The sequence below is a fragment of the Apis florea genome, unplaced genomic scaffold, assembly GCF_048593485.1.
Source record: "Apis florea isolate Af1SG1 unplaced genomic scaffold, ASM4859348v1 contig_2293_pilon, whole genome shotgun sequence".
NCBI classification, from domain to species: domain Eukaryota; kingdom Metazoa; phylum Arthropoda; class Insecta; order Hymenoptera; family Apidae; genus Apis; species Apis florea.
In genome coordinates this window covers 2,297,644-2,324,110 of record NW_028256554.1, presented here as the reverse complement: position 1 = coordinate 2,324,110, position 26,467 = coordinate 2,297,644, and the positions used below count along the sequence as shown (strand labels likewise).

The following is a 26,467-nucleotide window of genomic DNA, read 5'->3' as shown; positions in this document are numbered from 1 at the left end:
ATCCAAGATGAAATTTCAAATATATTCCACGCTTTTACATTTTTTTTTTTTTTTTTTTAAGGAAGATCCTTATTTTTTTTTTTTTTTTTTACGCGAATTCTCGAGAAATTTCCACTCGACTCGAGGGAGGAAATGCGACAGTTTCGTAACGCTTCGTTCGAAATCCTTTTATCGAACGTTCGAAACGGAAAGGAGTTTTTAGGCAGGAAATCAGGTCAAAGGAACAGAAGATATATTTTTTTTCATTCGGGCGTTTTTCTCAGTACGGAAGCCATAAATTCGTTTCAATATTATTTCAATTCGCCGCGCAACGCGTACAAACGCGGTGCAAACTCTCGCTTTATGGTTGAAATATATCCATACCGCAAATTTATTCTTTATGAGCCTTTATGACTGAAAATATAAACGTTCCTTGCGTACAGACACTTTATACGGGCTGTCGAAGTGTATCGGCCAATGACACAACGCCGCCCGTAAGACTCGGCCTTTCAGTCGAGAATTGCCTATGCTTTTGCGCCGGAAGCACACATGTTTCAAAGGCGGTTCCTCCACAAAGGGCGGAGAAAAAACAGGGCCGCGACCGCAACGCTAGATTCCCATCTGTGACGGCTGTGTCGCCCTCACAATCCCGCGACGAGACGAAGAATTACGAAAATTACTTAATTCCTCGCTCTCGAAAAACCACGAACGCTCGATTTCGAGAGAAGGAAGCTGCTTTATCGAAACGCGGCGATTTTTTCGACAAAAGAGCATGTATCGATTCGATTTATCTCGAAACCGCTTCGTAAACCCAATCGTAGAAATTCTGAACGATGCTGTTACACGTAAGAACACGTTTTTATCCTTAAAATTTTTTCCTTTCCACCGTTTCCGTGTAAAAATTTTGTTGAATCATCGTCGATGTCGCAGTTAAAAAAAAGTATGATAGGCGATCGTGCTAAACGTGCTACATCATTAACGCGATATACAAAACGCTTGTGCAGTCTCTCTGCAGCCAGTTTTGCACGTTTCGTGCGCGAGTGAAAAATAATAGCGTTCCGCCGCGGTGTACGCATACGCGGGGCAAAGAAAAAAGGAAAGGAATGAACGAGTTTAAATGACGGGTAATTAAAAAACGGAACGTAAAATCAGGCGGGGTTACAGCTCATTAGTTTTCAGCGGCGGAGAACGATGACAGAGGCCGCGAAAATGCCGGTTGAATGCCGGATATAGCAGACGCGTTATGTCATCGGGCGCACACCGCCGCGTGTACGTGTCCCGCGGCGGCGTTAATTGGCTCCGTGATGAATATTACAAAATACCGGCGGCTGAAAGGAGAGTCACCGCTTTAATTACGACATAATGCGTGTCGGTCGAGCTTCTCTCGCGTGAAACACCGACACGCGTCCTTCTCGCTCGTGTTGCACGACTACCGGCAATACCTTTCAACCGCTTTCGTCAAATCGCTTAATATGGAAGTCGTTCAAGAAAGTTTCCTTCTAGCGAGATACGTTCAGAAAGGACGAGATGCTATCGAATTGTTTCAAGGATCGTGCGAAAATGGTAAAATCAAAGTTCAAGGTTAAAAGTGTAGTGAAACAAGGGATCTTGAAGAATTTTGAAAATTGTAGGCTTTTGACTATGCCGATACGGAGAAAAAGGGATATTTGGACAAACGAGAATATAAGATAGCCATGACAGCTGTTTTTGGAAGCCGTCCGGAAAAAGTAAAGTTATTTTTTTAAAACGTAATCGATTTTTTTTTTTTCCTGAAAACGATTTATCCTGATTTTCAGACGGAAGTGAAACAAGTGTTTCAATCTACCGATAAAATCTCATTCGAGGAGTTTAAATTATGCGTGTCCAAGAAAAGTAATGGAAATGAACCGCACGTTAATGCGGAAATATTATTCACTTTATTGGATAAGGATTGTAGGTAACGATTATTAAGAAAAAAAGCCAATTTTTAAACGGCATTAAGAATGCTTCGTTGCAGATAAAGGATATTTAGTATTGGACGATTTTTATTCTGCAAGCAAACGTGTGGATTTGAAAGTGTCATTGACAGTGTGGCAAACGATATTCAAGGAATTAGATCGTTATAAAAAAGGATATATCGATTTCGACGAATTTTTACGTATATTACCTACTACAATAACTTACAATGAGGTAGTCTGATTTAATACAAAGCTTAAACATAATAAACGAATCAAATAAATTTCATATTTTATCACAATTTCATAAAACGTTTACTAAATTAATACATTGTTTATATTCTTATAGATTAAGATACAGTTCTCATAGGATCGTATGAAAATAATTATAATTTATAAGAGAAAATGCAGATTTCTTATTCGTAATACGCGTTTCATTATATATACAGTAAAAATAATTAATACTATGATATATTATAAAACTATACACTTGTAAAAAGTTTATCGCGTAAAAAGAAAATAAATATTTTACTCGGAAGATATATACATAATCATAAACGACTTTCACTCGTTATCGGAAAATTCTTGACTCACCAAATGATAAAAATAGGAATCAATATTCTGAATCAGTAAATTTGGTTCTTCGAATTCTAGAACTTCTCCATCTCCCATCACAAGAACTCTAAGTGAAAATAATAACATATTAAACATATTTATTTTGTGTAAATCGTAAACTAACATACCTATCACAGTACATAATCGTTCTTATTCTATGTGCTATAGTCAATACTGTAGCAGTTTGGAAGGAAGATTTTATTGTCGCTTGAATAAATTTGTCTGTTTCTTGATCAACATTTGCCGTTGCTTCATCGATACAGACGATCTACGAGAAAAAATTAATAATTGGAAATAAAATAATGCAAAATATAGAATGTTTAATTGGAAAAAATTGATAAATACTTTAGCATTATGTAAAATTGCTCTAACTAAGCAGAACAATTGTCTTTGACCTGCACTAAGATTGCTACCATTTTCATCCAAAGTAGCACCAAGCCCTCCTAATCGATAAACCAACGAATGAATTTTGCATTTCTCCAATGCTTTATATATGTGCAAATCTGGATACTGATTTAACGGATCAAGATTTTCTCGAATCGTACCCGAAAATAAAAATGGATTTTGAGGTATAATAGCCAATCGAGATCTGAAACGATTTGATTCCTTATTTCTAATTGCTGATAAGCAAATGTTTTAAATTAAAATAATTAATTTAATATTTATATTAGAAAATACCTTATCGCGTTCAATTGTAAACTTTGTATATTCACATTATCGATTAATATGCTTCCAGAATTTATTTCCGTTAATCTAAATAACGAATTAAATAAAGAACTTTTTCCTGCACCTGTACGTCCAACGATTCCAATTTTTTCCGCAGGTCTCGTAAGGAATGATATATTATTTAGAGATGGCACTAAATGCTCTCTAAAAGATTCAAACATTGATTACTGAATAATAGATTTCAATTAATTGCGTGCAATTAATTACCTGTATTTTAAAACAACATCCTTGAATTCAATTACACCCTGACTTGGCCAAGCGTACGGTGGATTATCACCTTTTATAGTTTCTATAGGAACATTTTCTAAATATTGTTTTACCCGTTCAACCGCGATCATTTCTCTTTCAGTTTCGGTAAATGCATTTACCACACCAGATAATAATCCAGTCACAGATAATGTGTAAGTAATAACGAGACCTATTAATCCAGGATCCGCAATGTTATATTGATGTTGTAAAACTGCTATATTGCTCACTCCCGCTAAAAGTGCCACTCCAATGAGTTGTAATCTTAATGCAAGCCATTGACTGACAGCAAATGATGCAAATTGTGTTTTTTGACTAATTTCTAGCAAGAGTTCATTTTCTTGTTTGAAACGAGCTACAGTTCGAAAAGCTCTAATGGTAGATAATCCATGTAAAGTTTCATTAAAATTTGCATATAACGGTGAAAGTGCAGCACTAGATAGACGTTTCAACTCCCTTGATGTTAATCTGAAAAATACGTTGTTAAAATAATGTATTTTGACAACATGTATATATATTCAATCAACATACCTATAATGATTTTGAATCCAATGATAAACTGGTATCAATGGTGCTAATACTAAAAGTATCCATGGTAATCCATAGGCTATAATAATAACTGTGGCAATCAAACCAAATAACTGAGCAAATAATATATTAGCAATAAAGGGAAGACTATCATCAATTGTGTATATATCGGATGAAAATCTGTTTAGAATTCTACCAAATGGTTGTATGTCAAAAAATATAGCTTTAGCCTAGAAAAAAATATCCTGTAAATTTTGTTTTGATATTTTTTATTGTTACCAAATATTTTTTATAAAATGTATTTACTCGCACTATAATCTTTAAAAGTTGTTTGTGTATGGAAATTGCTGCTTGAATTCCACCATATGCAAACATAAATGCTCTCATTAATGTGAATAATGTATTAAAGATAGCCAAAAGTGTATATACCGTTAGATAATAATTAGTACTCATATTATAATCATCAAAAAAATATTCTAATCGCAAAGTTTTTGTGCTGGTATCTGTGATATTAGTTACAGTTGTATTGGCATGAGTAACCCAATAAGATAGCCATAAATCCGTGACATTTTTCGAACTTTGCATTAAGAACATCGAAAGAATTATTGAAATTGCTAAATAGTAACCTATTGCTTTTATATAACAATTATATACTCCAAATCGTACTTTGCCTTTTTCTTTATATTCTTCATCAAGTAAGGGATCTTTTTCATCTTTATCTGCTTGATACATTTCTTTTGGTAAATCACTTATAGAGATAGTATTTAATTCAGACTCTATAGAATCTGATGATAATAAATAATCTTCTAAGTCAGATAAAACTTCATTTGGTTTACCCTGATTGATGATTCTGCCCTTTGACATTTCTATTACTAAATTTGCATACATTAAATATCGAGTCTGATGAGTACATAATAATCTTGTTTTATTATTTAATAAACCCAGAATAACGTGTTTAAATATATAACTAGCAACTTTTGGATCTAAAGTTGCCAAAACATCATCTAATAAATAAATGTCTTTGTCAGCATATACAGCACGTGCTAAAGAAATTCTTGTCTTTTGACCACCGCTCAATGTGTTTCCCGCTTCTCCAATCAATGTTAGGTCTTTCTTAGGCAGAGAATTTAAATCAGCACTTAGAGCACATGCTTTTAAAATATTCCTGTTATATATAATTTTGTTTAAAAATATATATATATTTTTTTTCATACACACATATATAACATAATTATACTTAATACTTACTTATATCTATTATAATCATAAGATTTTCCAAAAAGAATATTGTCTCGAATTGTACCACGTTGTAACCATGGATTTTGTTTTACGTATGCAAAACCTTTTTCAATATCATTTACTGCTACTGTACCACGAACTTTAATTATTTCACCTAAAATACCATCTAGAAGTAATGATTTTCCACTACCTACTTCTCCCATAATACCAATCAAGTGACCCTAAAATAAAATATATAATTTATAACATTTAATATGGTTAAAAAGCTAATCACTTTTTATTATTACCTTTGGAATTGAAATATTAATATCATATAGATTAAAAATACCATTATTTTCAAAAGTGACAGTTTTTTTAGACTCTGAACTACCAGATGGGCTTAAAACATCTTTAGATGTATTAAGACCATTTTGTTCTATATTTGAATCTGAATTTATACTAAATATTACATCTTGAAGCATTAAATCTATTCCAGATGGGGATTCTGAATAATATGATGATATATCTGCATCTGGTAACTGTATTAAATTGAATTAATATTTTTCAATTATTTTTAAAATCATAAAATGCAATTTTAACTTACATCTAACATTCTCTGAATTCTCTTAAGTGATACCCAAGCTTCTGTAAGGCCATTCAAAACCCATGGAAATGCATTTAATGGAGCTATTAGCATATTTAATAATGCCATACTAGTAAATACTGTCTTTGCATCAAGTTTATTCCCAAGAAGTACATATGTAGCAAATGTTAATATGGAAATTAAGACAGGTGTTGTTGCCCAAAAGTAAACACATAAAGCATCAAGATATTTTCTACCACGCAAATATTTAATTTCATTTTCACGTAATTCTGATCAAAAATATAAGAAAATCTATAAAAATAAATAATCAAAAATATATTCGTATTTTTCAAAGTATACTAACTTGATACATTTCGCAAAAAATGGTCTTCCCAAACATTTAATTTAATGGTAGTTATTCCACGTAATATTTCTCCTATAAGTCTAACCCTTTGATCTTTGCATTCCATTAATTTTGTACTAAATTTTCCAATTTGATTTGCTATTATTTTATTTATAGGTATAAGTACTATTGCAAAAGTAATTCCAGCTAGAAATGAAACTCCTATTTGCTTATTCAAAAGATACAATGTTATAATTAACTGAAAAACACATAAATATAAAACATGAATATAAAATATAAAATAACAACATAAAAAAATATGAATAACTTTTTAATGTTAAAATATAATATAATAAAAAATCACCTGTAATGGTATGCTCCAAAATGCATGAAAACTTGCACAACTGTTAACAACCCTATCATTATCTGTAGTCATAAAATTAACAATTTCACCAAAATTAAATTGTTGTTTAAGTTGCACATTTGAAGAATGCAAAATTTTTCTATATAATAATGTTACAACAGTACAACGAATTTTTAAACCAACTACAGACATCCAAAATGTGAAATGAGTATTACAAAATGCTCCTAAATAAAATAAAATGATTATTAGCAAATTCTAACAAATATTAGAAATAACAAATTGGTTACTTTTGTTAATTAACTTACCTATTAAAGCACTTACAAATATTAATGATGCATATAGATATCCATACATGATAGGTTCATTTTTATCTTCGATAAAACCAATTAATTTATTTAGTAATAATGGTCCCATAAATGAAGTGGAGTCAGTGATAAATTTTAATATTCCAACAGAATAAAACTCCCAACCAAAACATTTATGTAATAATTTAAACAAAGTTATTTTGTTTGTAATTATATGAACATGTGTTTCTAATGTTGATTCAGAATTTTCCATTGTATTAGTTATATCACCAGCCTACAATATATTATTATATATTATAAAATATATTATTATGGATTTAAAAATTGTTTTCATTTTTATTATATTTACCATATTTTGCAAATGTTTATTAATCTTCTGATTAATTGTATTAGTGCTAATATATTCTGGTAAGTCAAATAAATCATCCGAATGATTTAATAAGCCATGAACACCCTTTTCCATTAATGAATTTACCCAATGAAATATAAGCTTAGAGGTTGCAGTTGCATCCTCCATAGCAGTCCCAAGATATATTGGGTCTTGTTCTTCAGGAAACCTTACATAGGAAGAATTAGGACTACTCAATAATGCAGTCCGTTCTCCTATCTATAAACATATTTTTCACTGACTTATGATATCTGTGTTTACTTAATAATTCATGATTTTAGATATCATAGTCAATTTAGTAATGTAGCAAATATATATTTAGTAACAGATGTTTGAAATCTCTTACACTGATAAGCAACTGGAAAACACTAATTACTGATAATATTATGAACTACTGTAATGTAGCAAACATTTTATAACTTACTTCATTATATTGAGATGATCTCATGTCTCGTAAACTATTGTGACCTGGTATCAGTGTTAAAGCATAAAGTATTAGTAGAGTGACTACAATAATACTAAATCCCAATGATAAATTTGGTAAAACATCATTTTGAGGATTATATTTGATATGACTTCTTAATAGCAATGCAGAAATAACAATTAATAAAAGTATTAATGCCCGAATTGAAACAGGACCACGTGGATTAAAATCTCTTCCTTTTTTTAAACTTAATATAAAACAAAGATGAACAACCCATGCTAATCCCTCAGTACCTGCCACAAGATAATCAATAGGTTTGGCAGATGTGATTTTGTTTTTGATTGTAGTAAATATTGGGTTGTACTCTTGTGTAGTAGTAATAATAGAAGATTGTGTGGTATTTTGAATACTGTTCTTTGGAAAAAAGATTGATTTTGCAATATCAATAGTATGATTCCATTCCTCTTGAATTTGATGTAATATATTTGAACTATTCATAGATAATTCTGGTTTTTTGGTTGAAATCATAGTATATTTTTGTATAGAATTATCGTTTGATGGATCAAGAACAGTATTAGTAACAATAATATATGCTCTGAGTATAGGAAGAATTACAAGGCATATTGTAATTATAATTCTTAAATTTATAAAATAATTAGAACCATAATGACGTATAGAATATACATTTCTTTTTCCACAGTGATAAGCAGAAATTATAGCAATACAGGTTAAAACTGGAATCTGAAAAATATTTAAAGAACATAATAATAAATATTCATATATATAAGTTTTTTGATATTGAATTACCTGAAGACAAAGTTGTTGAAAACAAACATCAAGATCATGTGTATTTGTATTTAAAGGTTTAATACTTCCTTGATACCCACATAATTCTGTCCAATTCCATTTCCACATTTGTTCATCATTATTAATTAACCAATTATCCATGTTTTAAATCTACAAATAATCTCAGAATGAAAAAAATAATATGTAGCAACTTCTTAAAATAGGATAGAAATTTTGCTTTATTATCTCATAATAAGATAAAAGTATGAAATTTATGTTACACTTATTTAACATATTATTTAACACATAATAATTATTATTTTACGAAATTTTTATTTATTACTCCAAATATAATATTTATTTGAAGAAAAATAAAATAATAAATAAAAGACACCCACAATAATATAACAGATTTGTCATAACATAAGTATACTATAAGTACTTACTCATAAATATATATTTTAATTTATAGAACAATATATGTACACATACATACATATATATGTATATTATATATATAAATGTATCTTAATATTTGTCACAGATTTCGATATATCATATTTCAAATAGATAGGTTTACGTATGAACGTATGGGTTAGGTTTTTGATGACAGTACCGATGACGCATGTTGTGTGAATTGTATGAAATTCATTAATTTAATGATAAAAACAAAAGTATTGTATTAAATATATTTTATATATTATTAATAAGTGCTGAATTATAATATGTAACATAACATTAATAAAAAAAATTAATTACATTGATTTAATTATGTTAAGATTGTAATTATAAAATAAAACAATTTGGTTAAACATGAGTAAAAAAAAAGATGTACAAAATTATACTCCAAAAATGATTGAAGATGATAAAAATAAAGTTAGTGACACACAGCTAATTGTTTTAAGTGAACAAGATAAAAATTTAGAAGAAGAACTGTTGCTTTATGTAGCAAAGAGTAAGGCAATTTTTAAGAGTCAACAAAAAAACGATCCAGATTTAACTTTTGAAGAAAAATTAACAATTGCGCGCAATATTCTTCAAAAAAGTAATTGTTTATTTTTGTCTAAATTTGGTCATTATATGAAAAAAGAACATTTAAAATTATTTGAAAAAAGTAAAGATGAGGATTATGAAGTTGCTTATCATTTTAATAGATTACAAAGATATTTTAATAATTCAACAAGACAAACAGATGTTAAAAATAGGAGATATCAAGCATTAAAAACTTTAATAGAAGAAGGAGAATATTTTAGTGAATCTGAAATGATGAAAAGAAATCCATTATTATATGAACATTTAATTGGACAATATATGACTGAAAAACAAAAGAAAATTAGAGATAATATAGATACTAAAAATATTACTTTTGTAAATTTATTAATGGAAAATATTGAAAGAGATAATTTAAAGAAAAAACAGAAATTACAAGAGGAAGAAGAACAAAATGTACTAGAAGAAAATGATTCAGACGAAGAACAAATAGATATATGTGTTTCAAAGAATAATGAAAAAGAAGCTAAATATTGGGGTAAAACATCTAATTTCAAAAATATAGTACAGCATAAAAATGAAACATTAAAAAATTTTCATTGTATTTCAAAAACAGAAAAACAAATACTTAAACAAGAGTTTGTAACAAATATGTATCAAAATTTTTTGGATGGAAAAGATACAGATTTTGATTATAGGTATTTATAAACATTTAATTTCACTAATGAAATAATCTTTCATTATTTACGTATGCATATATTTTATTTTTTTCTAGCACTGTTGATGATAATGAAACATATGATAATATAGATTTAAAAACCCAAGATGAAGAAGATAAATATTTTGATTCAGAATCACCTGAAACTATAGGACCAACTGAAGATCCAAATGAAATTGAAAGTGAGGATGAACTGGATATATATATGAAATCATTGAAGGTTAATTGATATTTCACAATTTATGATCAGTTCATATTAAAAGTTCTGATTCATAAATAGATTATTTATTCAATAGGAACAGGTTTCTACAGATAAACTCAAGCTTGGATAATCTTATATGTGATGAATACTCTCAGATAGTCTTATATGTGTACATTAATTTAGATGCAATATTTATAAATAAAAATATATGAAAATTTAAATATCTGTTTATTTTTATTAAATCAAAAATATAAGAAATATATCAAAGTAATGTAAATTTTAAATATTCAATTTAGTGTAAATAAATTATTTCAATATTTATTATAAAATAATTACATATTGATGCTGTAGATTAATAATAAAAAAATATATGTAATGCCATAGAAATTTTTTAATAAAATTAATTCTTTTATTGGAACAATATTATTTTCTCTATCTAATATATATATATATATATATATAATAAGTAATCGTATAGAGCGCGTCACTTTCAACGGTAGGTGTTTCAAGTGAAGAAAACAAGTGTTCAGTTTTTTAAAAAAAGAAAATGGTAAATATAAAATTAATTTTAAAAAGCATGTAAAATCCTTGCTTATAAAAAAAATTAATTGTACACCAAATGAATTGAACAGAAATTAAAAGAATTATTTTTACTAAATTATTTTACTATCATGAAGGTTAATTATCGTAAAAATTTTGATGTTTATATTTAATTCAATGAATATTTAAAGTTTCTATCTAACATTTCTTTTATTTTTTCCGAATACAAAAAAAAAGATTTAATAATACTTTTTTTTTATTCAGTCACATTTTATAGTAAAATTATAACCTTTAATTTTAATTTAAAATGTATTGTATTCAATATTATATTAAGAATTGAAAATTATAATATATCAAAAATATTTTAATTGCAAAATCTTTTATATAATTTATTATAATACATTTTAACATGAACGGACTTTTTGCTTTTTGCATAATTTATGTAATATTTTCCTTTTATAAATATTAATTAGTTAGTTTATAATTATAATATGGTAGAATAGTCTCTCCTTGCTTCTTTTTTATCATAAAAGCATAAAATAGTGCATGCTTGCATTGAGTGGCTTACCTAGCATGGTACTACCTGGTGTTCCTGGTAGGTATCTTTATTTTTCTCACAGCCAATGACACCTGCTATAACGGGAGTTGAAGAACAAGAAAAACTACTTGAGGATGCAATTGGTGTAGTCAAAGTGCAGGCTTTCCAAATGAAACATTGCCTGGATAAATCCAAATTAATGGATGCATTAAAACATGCATCTACAATGTTAGGAGAACTTAGAACTTCTCTTTTAAGTCCAAAGAGTTATTATGAATTATGTATCCTTAATTAAAAAAAAAACTATATAGGTTTTATAAAATATTTTTAATAATTTTTTTTATAATAAATTCTATTTTTTCTTACATATAATTTTAGACATGGCAATTACTGATGAACTAAGACATTTAGAACTTTATTTATTAGATGAATTTCAAAAAGGAAGAAAAGTTACAGATTTATATGAATTAGTACAATATGTTGGAAATATTGTGCCTAGATTGTAAGTTTATTATAAATATATCATGATAATATGTATATATTGTTGTTGTAATTTTGTAATATTTAATATTGTTTTTTTAGATATTTACTCATCACAGTAGGATTAGTATATATCAAAACAACACCTGGCTTAAAAAGGGATCTACTAAGAGATTTAGTAGAAATGTGTAGAGGTGTTCAACATCCTTTAAGAGGTCTTTTTTTAAGAAATTACTTATTACAATGTACCCGTAATATTTTACCAGATGTTGCTGAAGAAGATGATGAAGATGGAAATGTATGTATAAAAATGAACAATATGTAAAAAGGTCAAATTTATACTTTGTATTTTTCTCTAGGTGCGTGACAGTATAGATTTTGTCTTGATGAATTTCGCAGAAATGAATAAATTATGGGTACGCATGCAGCATCAAGGTCATACCAGAGATAGAGAAAGAAGGGAAAGAGAAAGAGAAGAACTTAGAATTTTAGTAGGAACTAATCTTGTACGACTAAGTCAGTTGGAATCAGTTACTTTAGAGAAGTATAAAAAGGTTAATCTTTGTATATTTAGTTTATTAAAATTTTACAGAATAATTACCTAATAATAATCATTTTTAGCTTGTTTTACCAGGAATTTTAGAACAAGTAGTTAGTTGCAGAGATGCAATTGCTCAGGAATATCTTATGGAATGCATAATTCAAGTAAATGAAAGATAAATTTTTTAATTTATAAATATTTAAAATATTAAATTATAATAAAAAAAATTATTATTAATAATATATTCGTATTTTTATTTAGGTTTTTCCTGATGAATTTCATCTACAAACATTAAATGCATTTTTAAAGTCTTGTGCTGAATTACAAAATGGTGTGAATGTAAAAAATATAATTATTTCGTTAATAGATCGTCTTGCAGCATTTAGTCAAAGATCAGATGGTGTGGGAGGACCAGGAAGTCCTAATCAAATACCAGGAATTCCACAAGATGTAAAACTTTTTGATGTTTTCAGTGATCAAATAGCTATAATTATACAAGTTAGTATGATTTATAAAACAAAGAATATACACTATTAATTCAATTTTGTTTAATTTACTTCTATGATGATCAGATACTGCACAAATTTGATACTAATGATTGATATTTATTAATATTCAAGTTATCCTTATTTATATAGTTTAAGTCTGAGAATTTTTCTTTATAATTATTAAATTTTTAATTATTTTTAATTTTTATTATATTTGATTATTATTTACAGACAAGACAAGACATGCCTCCAGAAGATATAGTTTCTCTTCAAGTGGCTCTTATTAATTTAGCACATAAGTGTTATCCTGACAGAGTAAATTATGTGGATAAAGTTTTATTAACGACTGTTCAAATATTCCAAAAACAGAATGTAGATAAGTATGTATAATATAATATGAAGTATAAATTTTTATATATAGATAAATATATAATAAATTTAATAAATTTTTTTAGACTTGAGTATAATAGTGCTGTATCAAGAGAGTTAGTGAGACTAATGAAAATTCCAATAGATAATTATAAAAACATATTAACTGCTTTAAAACTTGAACATTTTGCCCCACTACTTGATTATTTTGATTATGAAGGCAGAAAGTTATTAGCTATTTATATAATAACAAATATTTTAGAAAATGAGACTTTAATACCGACTTTAGAACAAGTAGATGCAGTTCTTTCTATGGTATCTCCACTGGTACAAGACCAACTAGATCAACCAAATATAGAAGAAGATCCTGAAGATTTTGCAGAAGAACAAGGTCTTCTTGGTAGACTGATTCATCACTTTAAATCTGAAACTGCTGATCAGCAATATATGATATTAAGTGCTGCTAGAAAACATTTTAGTGCAGGTGGAAATAAAAGAATAAAATATACTTTACCACCAATTGTTTTTCAGGCTTATCAATTAGCTTATACATATAAAGGATTGAAGGATCAAGTTAGTAAATTATTAATTTGTTATAATTTCCAAAAAGTTGACTTAATTGTTTTTCTTTGTTATAGGATGAAATGTGGCAAAAAAAATGTCAAAAAATCTTCCAATTTTGTCATGCAACAATTACAGCTTTAATGAAGGCTGAACTAGCCGAATTGCCATTAAGGCTATTTCTACAAGGTGCAATAGCAATAGGCGAAATTCGTTTCGATAATTTTGAGATGGTTGCTTATGAATTTATGAGTCAAGCATTTTCAATATATGAAGATGAAATAAGTGATTCTAAGGCACAATTAGCAGCTATTACATTAATTATTGCAACATTCGAACAAATGAGTTGTTTTTGTGAAGAAAATGCGGAACCAATACGCAACCAATGTGTTTTATATGCTAGTAAATTATTAAGAAAACCAGATCAATGTAGAGGTATCGCTACCTGCTCTCATATATTTTGGTCAGGAAAATCGTTAGCAAATGGTGGAAAAGAGGTGAATACTATTCCTTTTTTTTCTTTTATTTAAATACCATTATATATATATATATATATTTTTTATATATTATAATAAAATTATTTAAAAATATATTAATATTTATATATTTGTATATATATATATTTTTTTTAAGATGCAAAATGGATATAAAGTATTGGATTGTTTGAGAAAAGGTATCAGAATAGCAAGTCAATGTATGGATACTTCAGTTCAAGTACAACTTTATGTGGAATTATTAAATCATTACATTTATTTCTATGAAAAAGGCAATACTATGGTAAGAATTATATTTCTATTAATATGTATATAAATTAATATTCATTATTTTTTTTTTTTTTTAGTTTACTGTCGATATTATAAATCAAGTAATAGCAAAAATTAAAGAAGAACTTCCCAATTTAGAAGTTAGTGAAGAAACAGAACAAATTCAAAAACATTTAGCTAATACATTAGAACATTTAAGGAATAGAATGGAATCTCCAGAAGCTGATGGTGTATCGTATCAGGGACTTGTTCTCTAATGTAATTATTGTAAGAAACAATTTTGTACATAAAACAGTCGCCAATTATTTTATGAAATGAGTATAAATTTTAAAAAAACGCTTATTAGATATAAATTATCATAATTTAAAAATCACATCAATTTATATGCAAAATTAAATTGTTAATAATGATGTATTATATATTATTTGTTGATTCGTAAAATATAATTTTTATATTTGTTTTGACGGAAATTGTATTAATATTGTTTATTTTTTAATTCAAACGTTAAAAAAATATAAAAATATTATAAGAAAATATAAGAAAAATTAGTACCATTTCTAGATTACGAATACGTAAAGAAAAGACAGCGTATATTGAGAAAAAAATAGAGATAGTTCAGGAAAAGTAGGAAGACTTCATCAGCGCCATCTTTTGAATATTTTTAAAAAGATGTACTTTTTTTTCTTTTTACTATTCAAATAATAGCGCTATTCTTCAATTCTTTACCTTACTTTTAAAGAAATGTCTTTGGTATTTAAAAGATGGCACTGATTCCCCAATTTTTACATTATTCTTGTTTTCCTCTTCTTGTCTATATTTCCTTTTCAAAATTTATACACTCAATAAATGGCTCCGATATCTGATTAATTTTGTTTTTTTTATAAAACCTATTAATTAACAAAAATTATTTAATTCAATTTTTAAATGCAAATATATATATATTTATTTTTGTATATTATTTTATATGTATATAAATTTTTTATTTATATATCATAAAGAATTTATATTTTTTATATATAAATTAATTTTTCTATGTGTGTGTAAAGAATGTATATTTTTTTGATTTTCAGTCTGTCCATTAGAAGAAAGACCGATGTACGAAATCCCTAGAAATTTATAGTGTTCTTTATCTGTCACTCCATCTACAGCAATCCTTATTCTGTACGAGTATGTAAGTCTTTACTCCGTAAAACTGCACAAGCACAATTTTGTCGATGATATTATATATCGATTAACAGTTCTATGAAAATGTGGTAAGTCGATTAATGCAAAGTACCACTAGTTATATTTTCCGGACATAGATTTGTTTACAAACATTATGGTGACATAACCTCAATTCAGACACTTAACCTGTTAACATCAATATTATATATACGTATACACGCAGTTTGTCAATATAATTTATTACTATTTATTTGAAGATGCACTTATCAGGAAATGGCACGATGGTCGACTGTATTATCTGGGGTATTCTTAGCCCTTACTATGGTTTTATCCCTTGGCAAACTTTTGATGCTTGTCACCGGAAATGCAAACAACGGAGATCTAACCGAAGCAGATCAATGGCTTGCCGAAATTGGACTGAAACAATATCGACCTCTCTTCAAAAAGAAAGGTCAGAATTCTCTTAATTACTTTTCTAATTCCATTATTTTATCATTCTTATATTATGCATTACATAATTATCAAATATCAATTCATATAAATTCTCATAAATAAAAGAATTTTTCAATTTGTAAACAATTTACGATAAAAGATAAAACAATCAGTATATAATATATCACTCGTTCTATTTGGCGACTTTCTAAAACGATTACTATACTGCACAATAGATTCATTATTCAAACTTGAAATTCATTGTTAAACATGTATTATCGATTGGTCGTTAAATTACGGGTCTTTGTACGATAATGTGAATTTAACGAGCCTTTGCAAACGTTATTCATTACTGTATCAAAGAATTGTGATGCTTCGGAATTCATTATCATTTCAAAGAGTTATGTAAGAGCAATTTAAACTCCTGTGTTATCTATAATTAATTTTGCAATATTTTTCTTTATGTATTTATCGTATCTATAAAAAATATTTATGAAGATCTATTAGATGAAAAATAGAGAAATTTTTTTATGTTATAAGCTCTAAAATGTTAAATGAAAAAAAAAGAAAAAAAAATTAAAGATCGAATAGAAAGAGAAAATATTATAAAATATACGCAAAATTGTACTTCAGTTTTTATCGTAGCTTGTTCCTCCGCATGTTTTTCTTATTAGATTCAAAACCCAAAACGAAGCAAGCTGATAAATCTGCGTCAGTGTCCAAACTTTTATCATCTTGGCCCTGGCTGATGCCAAGGATATAAGCGCTTGCGCGAATATTCCTTCGGAGTTAGGCTTTTATACCTCGGTATTGGTGGGATGAACGAATGGATACGAAGTTCCCAGCTGCGGCAATGTCACTGCGCGCTGTTTGCACTTGAGCCAATGGGGTGGGGAGCACTGCCCCTGCTCTCACCCTTTTCGAGAGCAAACGTTTTGTATGTACACAATCACCTTTATTGTTTTTTAATCTATCCATCACCGAACATTTACGATTGGTCCTAAAGCACTCGTATGTTGACAATAAATTTTAATGATCCAATACTTTTATATTCGAATAATCGTATCTTTGTCCCTGCTGTATCAAGTCTGTTAATTTAAACGAGATTGTGCTACGAATAACTGATCGATTATATATTGTTATAATAATATTTCGTTCGTATAAATTTTATATTACATAACGCAAATAGATTTATCCTCGATGTTTATTTTATGCTAATTTTTCGCTTTATGCTGATTTAACCACTTTTAGCATGGCAAAAAAAATAAAAAAAAATAAAAAGATCCTTTAGAAGCTATTCGAATCACGAATTCCGTTGACACGGCAGAAAACAAGATTCGCTTGTCGAGAGGGAACTAATGATCCAGTCAGCAAGTAACTGACCTCAATAATTATTACACCCTATCCGGATTTCTTATCGATCACCAAAGTAGATCGTCAAAGATTAAATATAACTACTCGTCGAGAGCGCTTCAACGCGAACATTTCTTTACGATTGAACGATAAGTGCGCTGCAATTACTGGAAAAATTCAAGGCAATGCTAGGTGCCAATGACAAACTCGAGCCCGTTTAAAAGTATCATCGAAATTTTTTTCCTTTTTCTTTTTAAATTTTTAAACCAAATTAATCGATTGCGGTAGCAAGAAAATGGATCACCGCGTCTTATATATTTGGAACCATTCCATAAAACGTAATGGAAAATCAACCCTTTTCGTCTATCTTTCGATTTCCAATTTTTCCCGAGGGATGCAGATTTCCTAGAAACGAGATCTTTCGAGCGTCTACAAGAAGTAGAATTTCATGGGGTGAAGAGAGAGAAGAAAAACGAAGGAGTGGAATTTCGTTTCGTAAAAATGACAATGACAACGATCGAAAGGAGAAGAGAGAGAGAGAGAGAGGGAGAAAGCGCGAAATTAAATAAACCGGTTAAAGCAGAGATAGGGTGACGTGAAATCGTGAATTTGGAAGAAGGAAAGGAAAAAAGGGAAGCGATCGGTTGGCGTGGTCTTCGTAGCGTGGTTGGGTGGGAGTAGTGAACGGGTGGCAGAGGGTGGCGGCTCTCCGTCCGTGTAATCGTATCGTATGCAGTCGTCTAGCGTGAGTCCGCGCGAGTGGATCGCGGAGTCGCATCTCGGTTATATCGAGGCGCTCGCACCTCGCTTGCTTACCCCCTACGTTCCCCTTTCGCATTATTTCTTTCGCGGACCCGTTTCAATCGCGTGAACCGAACGACGTGAGCATTATGCGCGCTGCCAGAGGGCGCGTACGCATGAACCACCATAATAAAAACGGAGAATTCCTCGGGAACGATGAGATCGTGAACGAACCTCGGATGTTCGCGCGTTCACCGAGGCTTTGACACATCGGCCCGCCTTCTTAGTAGACGTACGCGTCCAAGTCGGTCGTAGAAACAGCTCGCGTTTTATCATCCCACCACCAACCCTGTCATTATTCGCGCGTATACCTCGAGACGAAGCGTGCATTCGGGACGAACCTTCGTAGAACACCATCGTCTCTCTAGCCACCATCCGTTCTCCACACGAGTTCCTCCTCCTCTCGTTCTTCACCCCTCCCGTAGACGACAAGTAGCGAGATCGTAATTAATATCGTAAACAAGTGCGACGCGACACTCTCCGAGAACTGCATTTCGAATTTAGCCGCATAACTTTTTGGTAGCTGGCGACGCTACCCCCTTTCTGCTGTGGCGCCCGCGATCTTTTATCCCGACCAACTTCGAGTTGCCGATCGACACCGATCGGAAAGAGCAGTCTTCAGGTGACGAGAAGTCGATTCGAATCCGTAAGTTCACTTCTTCTCTCTTCGGCCAACGATCGAATATCAATCGCTTCGTTGTTATTTTCAATTAAACCAAGCCAAGAAGAATCGGTTGAAGAAGAACCAATTGATGAAGTACTTTATCCCTAGCTTTTAACCTCCTTCACCCTAATTTTGCACCACACCCGATAGAAATTGCATGCTTTTAAAATTTGTGCAAAAATTTTCCCCCCCGATCCTTAATTAAGAACACACAGCATACGATTTCCAAGGAAATCTCGAATCTCGGGGAATTTTTCGGGTTTTTGAAGTTAAACGTTGGCGAACAACGTTTCTCTTCGAGGGTAAGAGAAAAGGGACGAATTTCTCTTCTCCCGAAATTCGAAATTTCGTTTGATCGCGTAGGTGTTGTTGTTGCGAGCCGTTTCAAGGCTTTGTTATTCGGGGCCGCGCGAGGTCACGGAACGTCTTCATCGCGAAAGACGTTGACGTCACGACGCCGCTCGTAAACTCGACACACTCACGCACACGCACACACACACATATACTCTCTCTCTCTCTCTCTCTCTATTCGGGCATTTTCGAAAAGCAAGGGATCGCCTAAAGCGCGGCGAACGCGTCCTGCATTGCGACACTTTGAACGATAGGTTTTTCCCACGAGCATCGTGATCCGGGGGAGGAAAAGTTTGCCAGTAATGCGTTTTATCGGCTCGATGTCGATGAAACTTGCCCGCTGGGGAAAGACTGGAGATTGGCACAGAGAAAATTCAATTCCCAACTTTTCCCAACTTTCTTCTTTCTCCTTCCGTATACCGGAAGATAAACGTAATACGGGATATAGAATAACCCGTTCGAGTTATGGTAATTCGAAAGAAGCGATTAGTAGTAAATAGAAGTATAAGTAAGTGTATAAATGATCGATGAATAGACGATATTCTTAAAAAAAAAAGAAACTGTGCAATTTATTTGGAAACATTTATTTCAAAAACGTTTTTTGAAAATCATTACTCATGCCAAGAGTAGAATCGATAGAACCTCCGACTCACTGCCTCGCCATTTTCCTCATTGTCCACGTGTCGTAATTTATCACGGACCATTTTCCGTGCCCCGCATTGTTCGAAAATAATGAAGCGAGACGAGATTTTCGGGGAGGGATAAATCCGTGGGCATAAATCAATCGTGTTACACGAATTTTTCGCCCTCGTTACGAGTGAAAGCGAGAGGCTGGAAAGGAGAAAGAAGGCGCGGGAGATAATCCATTGGCGAGATCGATCGATCGGGGTTTGGCAACACGCAGGCATAGACAAACGTGGGAAACGCGTGCAACGGTTGAATAGGCTTAATTGATCGCGCTTAAAATTGATTTTCTCGGTGTCGTTGTTGCGTATAAGTAAGTTGCACGAAGTAAACGTCGGCCGATGGGAAAAGTATCGATCCATGTGTCTGACCTTAACCTTTCTTAACGCGGGAAAAATTTTCCGTCGAGAACAGTCTGAAAAAGACTGAGAGGGTTGACACGCTTCACCGGCTGCATTAAATATTAATCGCCATTCTACGGACGAAATGCGTAATTTCGAACGAAGGATCGAAAGAAATCGTATACACGCTGTTTTAAACGGCCTTTAGTGTAAAATCGTTTTGAAACGGCGCGTGAGTATAATTTAAACGGCGGCCATTGAAACAGATTGAAAGCAAAAATTTCTTTGATCGAGCAAACGGTATTACAACGATTATTAAAACGGCCCCTTTCCCTTGACGAATCTTACTCGATATATTTTATGAAAGAAAAAAAATATCCGCGGATATTCTAAGCTTTCGAGAACGAATATAAATGTTATCCAACCGTGCAATAAACTGTGCTATCCGTCTAAGTGCGACGAATTCCGGAATACCAATTACGTTTTACCGCGCCACGAACAATTAATCATTCCACGAGCGTGCATTCCTCGACTCGTCGTATTTCTCTACATTTCTATCGATCCAAAAAAACAAACAAAAAAACTGATTGGGAACTCGCGACGCGGACGGAATACAAACCACGTATACACCTACCTGTATTACGAGGCATACTCGAAACCCTCGATTATCTCGTTTAGATAGAAACGCGCATACGAATCAGCATGGGAAAAAGGAAGTATGCACAAACAATCGCACTATCTTCGATTCGATCGTGTGTTACATACCCAATGAATTGTATATACAACCAATGAATCATCACTTTCGCTTCGTTAATGTAATGTATTTTCTCGTTTTAATCGTGAAAAGAAAAAAATTGATTCGCCGCAAATATTTGCTCGTTCGAACGAGCGAAACGGTAATACGATATGATAAACTTCATCTTCGTGCAAGATCTCGTGTATCGTATCTTCGCTCGGGGAACAAGATGTCTAGATAGGCACACACTCGTCTCGAGTAGCCGGCGAGTAAGATTTTAATTAGTCCGGGAAACAATCGCTCGTTCTCGCGGGAGGAAGGTATTCATCGCGCTTTCGTATCCTTTCATTCGGAGCAAAGCTGATCCCCGAGGGTCCTCTAAAAAACTTCTTTTCACCCGAAACTTATTGCCCTGGCTTCTTACGATTTTCACGGAAAAAAGAGCGGAGGGGGGATAAGAAAGAGAATCGCGATTACAAGCAGGATCGTTTAATCGCTTTGCCGGTTAAGGTTAAGGAAAAACGGCACTGGATTCCATTAATGCCTGCGAGTGACACGCCAAAGGTATTACGCTCCATGGTGGTGAAACTGTGTCACCAAGTTTGTTCTCACCCTTCTTCCCCCCGTGGATGATATTCACGGAATATCGCTGTCGAGATACACGATAAGAGGAAGGGGAAGGGGAATTAACCAGACGAAAACGAAATGTTGCAATTCGGCGCAATATCGTGTCCCTGGTTAGCACGAGATAGACACAAAAGCGTGCAATAGCAAATGTTGGAATCGATCTGTCCTACCTTCGTAATACCGGCAACCCTCTCGTGCATAATCATGAGAATGTATGACATACGTATGCCCTGGTTTTCCTTGCCCGCCACCACCACCACCGCCACCACCACCGCCGCCACTACCTCCTGCCGCTGCTCCCAACCCCCTCGCTACCGAAAGGATCGTTAGCACGAAGTAATGCCAGTGAAGGAAGGTATCCGTTCGAAAAGGTCAAGAGTCCACGTCGAGGTTGCCGTGTTTCTACGCGGTTGATTCTTTCATTGTTCCCATGCTACATTTCTTCTCTTCTTTTCCTCCTCCTCCACGTGTACATTTCCGTTTCGACCCAGAAAAAAAAAAGATTGGGGGGGAAAGGTTGGGGGAGGAGGAGGAGGTGGAAAAAGATCCGAAAAACATCGAGAGCCACCACATTCTTCCTTTACCTTTGAAACGTTACCGCTCGAGAGCTTTGATGGACTCGCTAATGGAACGTTTATCCCTCGAAGTCCCGTAATAGTTGATAGGATGAAATTGTCTGCGAATTTTTCCATTACTTTTTTTTCCCCTCCTTTCTTTTTACCCGAGATCCATCGGTTATCAGATCAAATCGAGCATATCCTTCGCGTTTTTATCCTTCTCACATGTAACAACTCGAGTTTCGTTTCGAGAACTGACGACTCGATTAAACGCGTTTAAAAAAAAAGAGAGAAAATGGAAAAATCGCGGAGGATGCGACACGCGTCCTGTGCCATTTCGTCCAATTTATTTCCTCCACGGATGCCACGGATTACATCTCGAAATGCAATCCTATGTTTCGTCCTTCCGATCGTTTCTTTTTTTTTTTTTATCGGCGGCAATTGGCACGGTGCACGTCGGCCAATAAATTGTGCAAGGGAAACGAGATGAGCGTGGAAAACACGGGTACGATAACCCGAGATTTGACCTCGAGTGGACTCTTGACCCGCTTTCAGGACCCGTTTAATTCACGGTAACCGTTCCGTTGTAGTTGATTAAATCGCCGACTCGGCCATCGCCTATCGATCCGCGATCGTTTGATCGACGTGGTTAATCGAGCGGCCTAAAACCGGCCTAAAAGTACAATCCGAAGAATCCATCGAAACAGCTATCAATCTCTTTATTCGAATCGAGTAGCCCCGGATCTGGGTCAACGCGGGCGAAAGTTATACGCGGCGAAACATCTCCCTTTTTTTCTTTTTTCTTTTTCCTTTGCTGTTTCGATCGCGCCGCACCACGACCGAATAAGTTTAATCCCTCGATCCTCGCCTAAGTTGGTCCGTTAGAGATGGGGGAAAAAGTTGAGCCGAATTACCACCGAATCCCCCTTCTTCATTATTCACGACGCGCTCGAAACACGCTCGTGCACGTAACAGAGAGTACAGCGAGTATTTTTCCTTCATCATCCAGTTCCTCTTTTCTTTAATTCCTCACGTAGAATAGCTTTCACCCGATTTGTAATTAAAATTAATCGCGATGCAACCCCCCCTCCCCCCCCTCTAGCCTTTCCTCTAGAACAAGAAATTGATCGATGCTTCACCTCTTGTTACAAAAGCCTTCCCTCTCTTCTTTCCTTTCTAATTGCATTCGCTTCGTTGCAAAAAAATATACACTAGCTGCGCACTAGCCGTTCGTACGACAAGCGAAATATTAAACGTCCGCCGCTTGACAATACCGTCACGTCCCGCACAATTGTCAATGGCTATTCGCCATTCAATCATCGCACTTTACGCGTGGGCGACGAAGTCGAAAACAAAAGGTAGAGGGTTTCATTGTTCGGCGATACGACGCAGCTCGGATATAAATTTATCGCGCGATTATACAGCGTCGAAGAATCGTATAAGATATTCCCATTTTCGGAATGGATTCGAAATTGAACCGCGCGAATTAAAATTGTTCGCGAATTTATTATTGCATTGGTTGTTTCGCGAAGAAAAACTCGATCAAGATTAATGAGATAAAACGGTGGTGTAATAATGTTTCGAGAAGATGACCTCGTGACGAGCGAGCGATGCGACGGTGAGCGAAAGAAAGAATGCTTCGTAGTCGGTAAAAGTTGACGAGCGAAGAGAACACCGTGGAGGAATTATGCCGGACAAAAATCGAGGCTGTCGAGATGGACAACGCGACAAAGATTTCTTTGCCGATGAGATATCGTCCATCGGCATGTCGCTACGGCCCAGCGGTAGCGCTTCTTCCGGTAAGTAAAAACCTCATCAAAATCCAATGAATTATTCCTTGCGATTAATTTCCTAATAAGTATAAAATAAGTATTCCTTCGAACGAAGGTTCGAGAAAAAAAGATCTCTAACACAACGCGGTTTGCTTTTCAAAAATTAGAGACGATCTTTGCATAATTATTTATTATATTTTCAATTCTAAAATCCTACATTTTTTACCTCTTTTTTTTTTTTTTTTTTTTTTACTTTTCAATTCATTTTCGTTCGATGGACATAGAACAGCAGTTTCTTGATCACGTTCCCGTTGGTGAGCCGATGCTGATTCTCCGCAACTACGCAACTCGTCAATTGGTGTCTCTCAGCGACACAGTGGTCGATCGTGGAGTTCGATTTCTCGGTGCTCAGACCTGTTCGAAACTGATTGAACAAATTCAGGATAACGCATTCTTTCATCAAGACTTCTGACTCGGCCACGCTCGCGTCGCCGATGGCGCAGAGCCAAAGCAGCTTATCCAGCCATGCTTCCTTCCTGCTCTCCTCGTTTTTGTAGTTCACCCCGTGGTCCTGCATCCACAGAGTTAGCTGTAATTTCCGAATCGATAAATAAACCGAATCGCAACGATCCATTTCATCGCGCCTCTCGCAATCTCTCGTTTTAAATGAGATTCTTCGAAAGGGCTAAGCTTTAGCTTTCTTACCTTTCCCCGACATTTGAAAGTCAAAGGATTGCCGAAGAAATACACTTTGTCGATGCCAGCCGGCAACGTTGAAGGTTCGAAGCAAGTTAAACGATTCTCTTGGATGTCGAGTCGTTTGAGTAACGGCATTTTGTCGAAGATCGGTTCAATTACGTCGATCCGATTGAAAGAGAGGTCCAATTGTTCCAGGTATATTAAATTCTTGAACCATGCCTCCCTCGCACGCGTGATGTTATTGTTCGATAGGCCGAGTTTCGTCAACTTAATCAAATTATCAAACCCATCCAAATGAATGTCGTTTATACGACAATGGTGCATGTTCAAGGACTGCAAATATTTCGAGTATTTCGCGAAAGCTCGTTCCGGAATGTATCGTAAATCCGAGTTGAAGATCGATATAGACTTCACTTTCGAGTCCGTCGTCTGATTGAAAACCGTTTGTAACGTGACGTTGAAGCATTGCAACCGATCCAGCTGCAACCCTGAAACGTGTACATTTTATCGATTCGAGAAATTTCTAAAATTTCATTTTATCGTTTTTCTTTTCGTAAAACAGAGAAAAAAAAAGAAAACGTGAAAAACGTTTTAATCGAAGAGGAGAAAAGACAGGAATGGCGTCCTACTTTTCGTATCCGATTCCGTAAACGGAACAATTGAAAATTAAACGCGAGCGAAGGGGAAAAGTTTTTCACCTCACCTTCTTCGTGTTTGTTCACGATGCATATCGTAAGCGCGAGCCCGATGCACTCGAGAATGCACAGTGGAAAGACGAGGAACGACGTACGACGCATTTCAAGTGGCTTGACACACAGTTTGACGATTTTACGACGAATGACTACGCAATGAAAATTAGAGGAATCAGGAATTCCTCGCTTCGAATTATATCAGGCCTCGTTTCCTGTCGTTTTCCATACACAGACACATCCGTCGTTATCGCGAATTCCTCTGATCGAGTCTCTAATTAAAAAAAAAAAAAAAAGAATAATAATCTTTGTTCGTCTAATAGCTCGAAATGTAATTCGATGCGATTAATTGCTCGACCATTTCCTTTATTTTTTTGTTTTTCTTCTTCTTCTTCTTCTTCTTCTTCTTTCTTTTGCGAGATCATTAGGGGAAGGAAATGATTCGAATGTTACAGGTATCTCGTCCCTTGCGAGTTGTGGCGAGGTGGACGCGTTGCCGGAATTACCAGCCCAGGATGAGGAACGATTGCAACGCGCCGCACGTTTATTGCAGCAAAGGCTCGTTTTACGCCAATGGCTCACTGACCATGGCTTGCACAGCCATTATCAAAAGTGAGCACGATATTTTCCATATAGTTATCTTTAGATGCAACAGACACTTCTATGGACGATTGTTTGTTGTATTGCGATCCTCTTCGAAAGAAAAGATAAGATCTGTTTTTCTTTTCCTTTTTTTTTTTTTTTTTTTTTTTAGATTAATGCAGATGGAAGTGATGTCTCTGGAGGACGTGTATTGGGTGGAGGATAATGCGGCACGGGCAGCCCTTGGCAAGGATTTACCGCGATGGACCCAGGCCAGACAGACGTTGCCTACTTCAAAGGAAGATTTAGAAACCCTCAAGGCTGATTTGTGGAGCGCCGTGGTGAAGAATAGCCAACATCAAGACGCTTGGACATGGGGTATGAT

The 26,467-nt window shown here is 33.4% G+C and overlaps 6 protein-coding genes across 15 annotated transcripts in view; 4 read left to right on the top strand and 2 right to left on the bottom strand.

Annotated features, from left to right (window-relative positions):
• Positions 1-973: 973 nt before the first annotated feature.
• On the top strand, positions 974-2,471 carry LOC100864280 (EF-hand calcium-binding domain-containing protein 11). Its single transcript, XM_031917137.2, has 5 exons — positions 974-1,542; positions 1,611-1,706; positions 1,776-1,911; positions 1,976-2,148; positions 2,263-2,471. Exons 1-5 carry the CDS (start codon positions 1,507-1,509, stop codon positions 2,281-2,283), a joined length of 462 nt encoding a protein of 153 aa, XP_031772997.1. The 5' UTR covers positions 974-1,506; the 3' UTR covers positions 2,284-2,471.
• On the bottom strand, positions 2,205-11,474 carry LOC100863456 (ATP-binding cassette sub-family C member 10). 4 transcript variants are annotated; one of them, XM_003694582.4, is made up of 17 exons: positions 8,886-9,048; positions 8,461-8,610; positions 7,654-8,394; positions 7,191-7,448; positions 6,842-7,115; positions 6,537-6,760; positions 6,194-6,431; positions 5,851-6,119; positions 5,555-5,785; positions 5,277-5,488; positions 4,335-5,193; positions 4,032-4,258; positions 3,462-3,968; positions 3,207-3,398; positions 2,874-3,117; positions 2,657-2,796; positions 2,205-2,595 (listed from the first exon to the last, which is right to left on the bottom strand). In XM_003694582.4, exons 2-17 carry the CDS (start codon positions 8,599-8,601, stop codon positions 2,478-2,480), a joined length of 4,875 nt encoding a protein of 1,624 aa, XP_003694630.2. In that variant the 5' UTR covers positions 8,602-8,610; positions 8,886-9,048; the 3' UTR covers positions 2,205-2,477. The 4 variants fall into 4 exon arrangements, with proteins under 4 accessions (XP_003694630.2, XP_086759659.1, XP_086759657.1 ...); XM_086903533.1 differs by lacking the exon at positions 8,886-9,048 and adding an exon at positions 11,458-11,474 and having other exon boundaries at positions 7,654-8,610; XM_086903531.1 differs by having other exon boundaries at positions 7,654-8,610; positions 8,886-9,017.
• LOC100863811 (coiled-coil domain-containing protein 97) lies at positions 9,039-10,570 on the top strand. Of its 2 annotated transcripts, XM_086903544.1 has the most exons (4): positions 9,039-9,967; positions 10,046-10,127; positions 10,205-10,367; positions 10,444-10,570. In XM_086903544.1, the coding sequence occupies exons 1-4, from the start codon at positions 9,253-9,255 to the stop codon at positions 10,477-10,479; spliced, it is 996 nt and encodes a 331-aa protein (XP_086759670.1). In that variant the 5' UTR covers positions 9,039-9,252; the 3' UTR covers positions 10,480-10,570. The 2 variants fall into 2 exon arrangements, with proteins under 2 accessions (XP_086759670.1, XP_012343275.1); XM_012487821.3 differs by having other exon boundaries at positions 9,039-10,127.
• Positions 10,814-15,100, top strand: LOC100868882 (Vacuolar protein sorting 35). 2 transcript variants are annotated; one of them, XM_086903541.1, is made up of 12 exons: positions 10,814-10,899; positions 11,510-11,708; positions 11,806-11,929; positions 12,010-12,205; positions 12,267-12,461; positions 12,529-12,612; positions 12,710-12,946; positions 13,168-13,316; positions 13,392-13,878; positions 13,944-14,363; positions 14,500-14,643; positions 14,708-15,100. In XM_086903541.1, exons 1-12 carry the CDS (start codon positions 10,897-10,899, stop codon positions 14,885-14,887), a joined length of 2,418 nt encoding a protein of 805 aa, XP_086759667.1. In that variant the 5' UTR covers positions 10,814-10,896; the 3' UTR covers positions 14,888-15,100. The 2 variants fall into 2 exon arrangements, with proteins under 2 accessions (XP_086759667.1, XP_086759668.1); XM_086903542.1 differs by having other exon boundaries at positions 11,489-11,708.
• A 610-nt stretch (positions 15,101-15,710) lies between these two features.
• The window catches only part of LOC100864081 (apoptosis-resistant E3 ubiquitin protein ligase 1), a 15,621-nt gene continuing 4,864 nt past the window's right edge, over positions 15,711-26,467 (top strand). For 2 of the 4 annotated variants that reach the window (XM_012487811.3, XM_086903534.1), the window contains exons 1-4: positions 15,711-15,883; positions 16,052-16,245; positions 25,956-26,112; positions 26,255-26,460. In XM_012487811.3, coding sequence (XP_012343265.1) covers positions 16,068-16,245; positions 25,956-26,112; positions 26,255-26,460 — 541 coding nt within the window. In that variant the 5' untranslated portion in view covers positions 15,711-15,883; positions 16,052-16,067. Of the gene's footprint in view, positions 15,884-16,051; positions 16,246-18,296; positions 19,027-23,928; positions 24,140-25,955; positions 26,113-26,254; positions 26,461-26,467 lie in introns of those variants that run through there. The other 2 variants (XM_086903535.1, XM_012487814.3) reach the window with 2 other exon arrangements.
• LOC105735751 (uncharacterized) lies at positions 24,288-25,909 on the bottom strand. Of its 2 annotated transcripts, none has more exons than XM_031917134.2 (3): positions 25,515-25,909; positions 24,818-25,299; positions 24,288-24,701 (listed from the first exon to the last, which is right to left on the bottom strand). In XM_031917134.2, the coding sequence occupies exons 1-3, from the start codon at positions 25,606-25,608 to the stop codon at positions 24,369-24,371; spliced, it is 909 nt and encodes a 302-aa protein (XP_031772994.2). In that variant the 5' UTR covers positions 25,609-25,909; the 3' UTR covers positions 24,288-24,368. The 2 variants fall into 2 exon arrangements, with proteins under 2 accessions (XP_031772994.2, XP_086759671.1); XM_086903545.1 differs by having other exon boundaries at positions 24,288-24,683; positions 25,515-25,673.

Coding starts and splice junctions, on each gene's coding strand:
- LOC100864280 (XM_031917137.2), top strand. CDS start 1,507: ATGCTATCGAATTGTTTCAAGGATCGTGCGAAAATG. Junction 1,543..1,610: donor TCAAGGATCGTGCGAAAATG/GTAAAATCAAAG, acceptor TGAAAATTGTAG/GCTTTTGACTATGCCGATAC. Junction 2,149..2,262: donor CTACAATAACTTACAATGAG/GTAGTCTGATTT, acceptor ATATTCTTATAG/ATTAAGATACAGTTCTCATA.
- LOC100863456 (XM_086903533.1), bottom strand. CDS start 8,601: ATGGATAATTGGTTAATTAATAATGATGAACAAATGTGGAAATGGAAT. Junction 5,194..5,276: donor TATGATTATAATAGATATAA/GTAAGTATTAAG, acceptor TATATATAACAG/GAATATTTTAAAAGCATGTG. Junction 3,118..3,206: donor TTACAATTGAACGCGATAAG/GTATTTTCTAAT, acceptor AAATCGTTTCAG/ATCTCGATTGGCTATTATAC.
- LOC100863811 (XM_012487821.3), top strand. CDS start 9,253: ATGAGTAAAAAAAAAGATGTACAAAATTATACTCCAAAAATGATTGAA. Junction 10,128..10,204: donor GATACAGATTTTGATTATAG/GTATTTATAAAC, acceptor ATTTTTTTCTAG/CACTGTTGATGATAATGAAA. Junction 10,368..10,443: donor TATATATGAAATCATTGAAG/GTTAATTGATAT, acceptor TTTATTCAATAG/GAACAGGTTTCTACAGATAA.
- LOC100868882 (XM_086903542.1), top strand. Junction 12,462..12,528: donor CTTTAGAGAAGTATAAAAAG/GTTAATCTTTGT, acceptor AATCATTTTTAG/CTTGTTTTACCAGGAATTTT. Junction 14,364..14,499: donor TAGCAAATGGTGGAAAAGAG/GTGAATACTATT, acceptor ATTTTTTTTAAG/ATGCAAAATGGATATAAAGT.
- LOC105735751 (XM_031917134.2), bottom strand. CDS start 25,608: ATGCGTCGTACGTCGTTCCTCGTCTTTCCACTGTGCATTCTCGAGTGC. Junction 25,300..25,514: donor CGTGAACAAACACGAAGAAG/GTGAGGTGAAAA, acceptor TACACGTTTCAG/GGTTGCAGCTGGATCGGTTG. Junction 24,702..24,817: donor CTTTCAAATGTCGGGGAAAG/GTAAGAAAGCTA, acceptor CGGAAATTACAG/CTAACTCTGTGGATGCAGGA.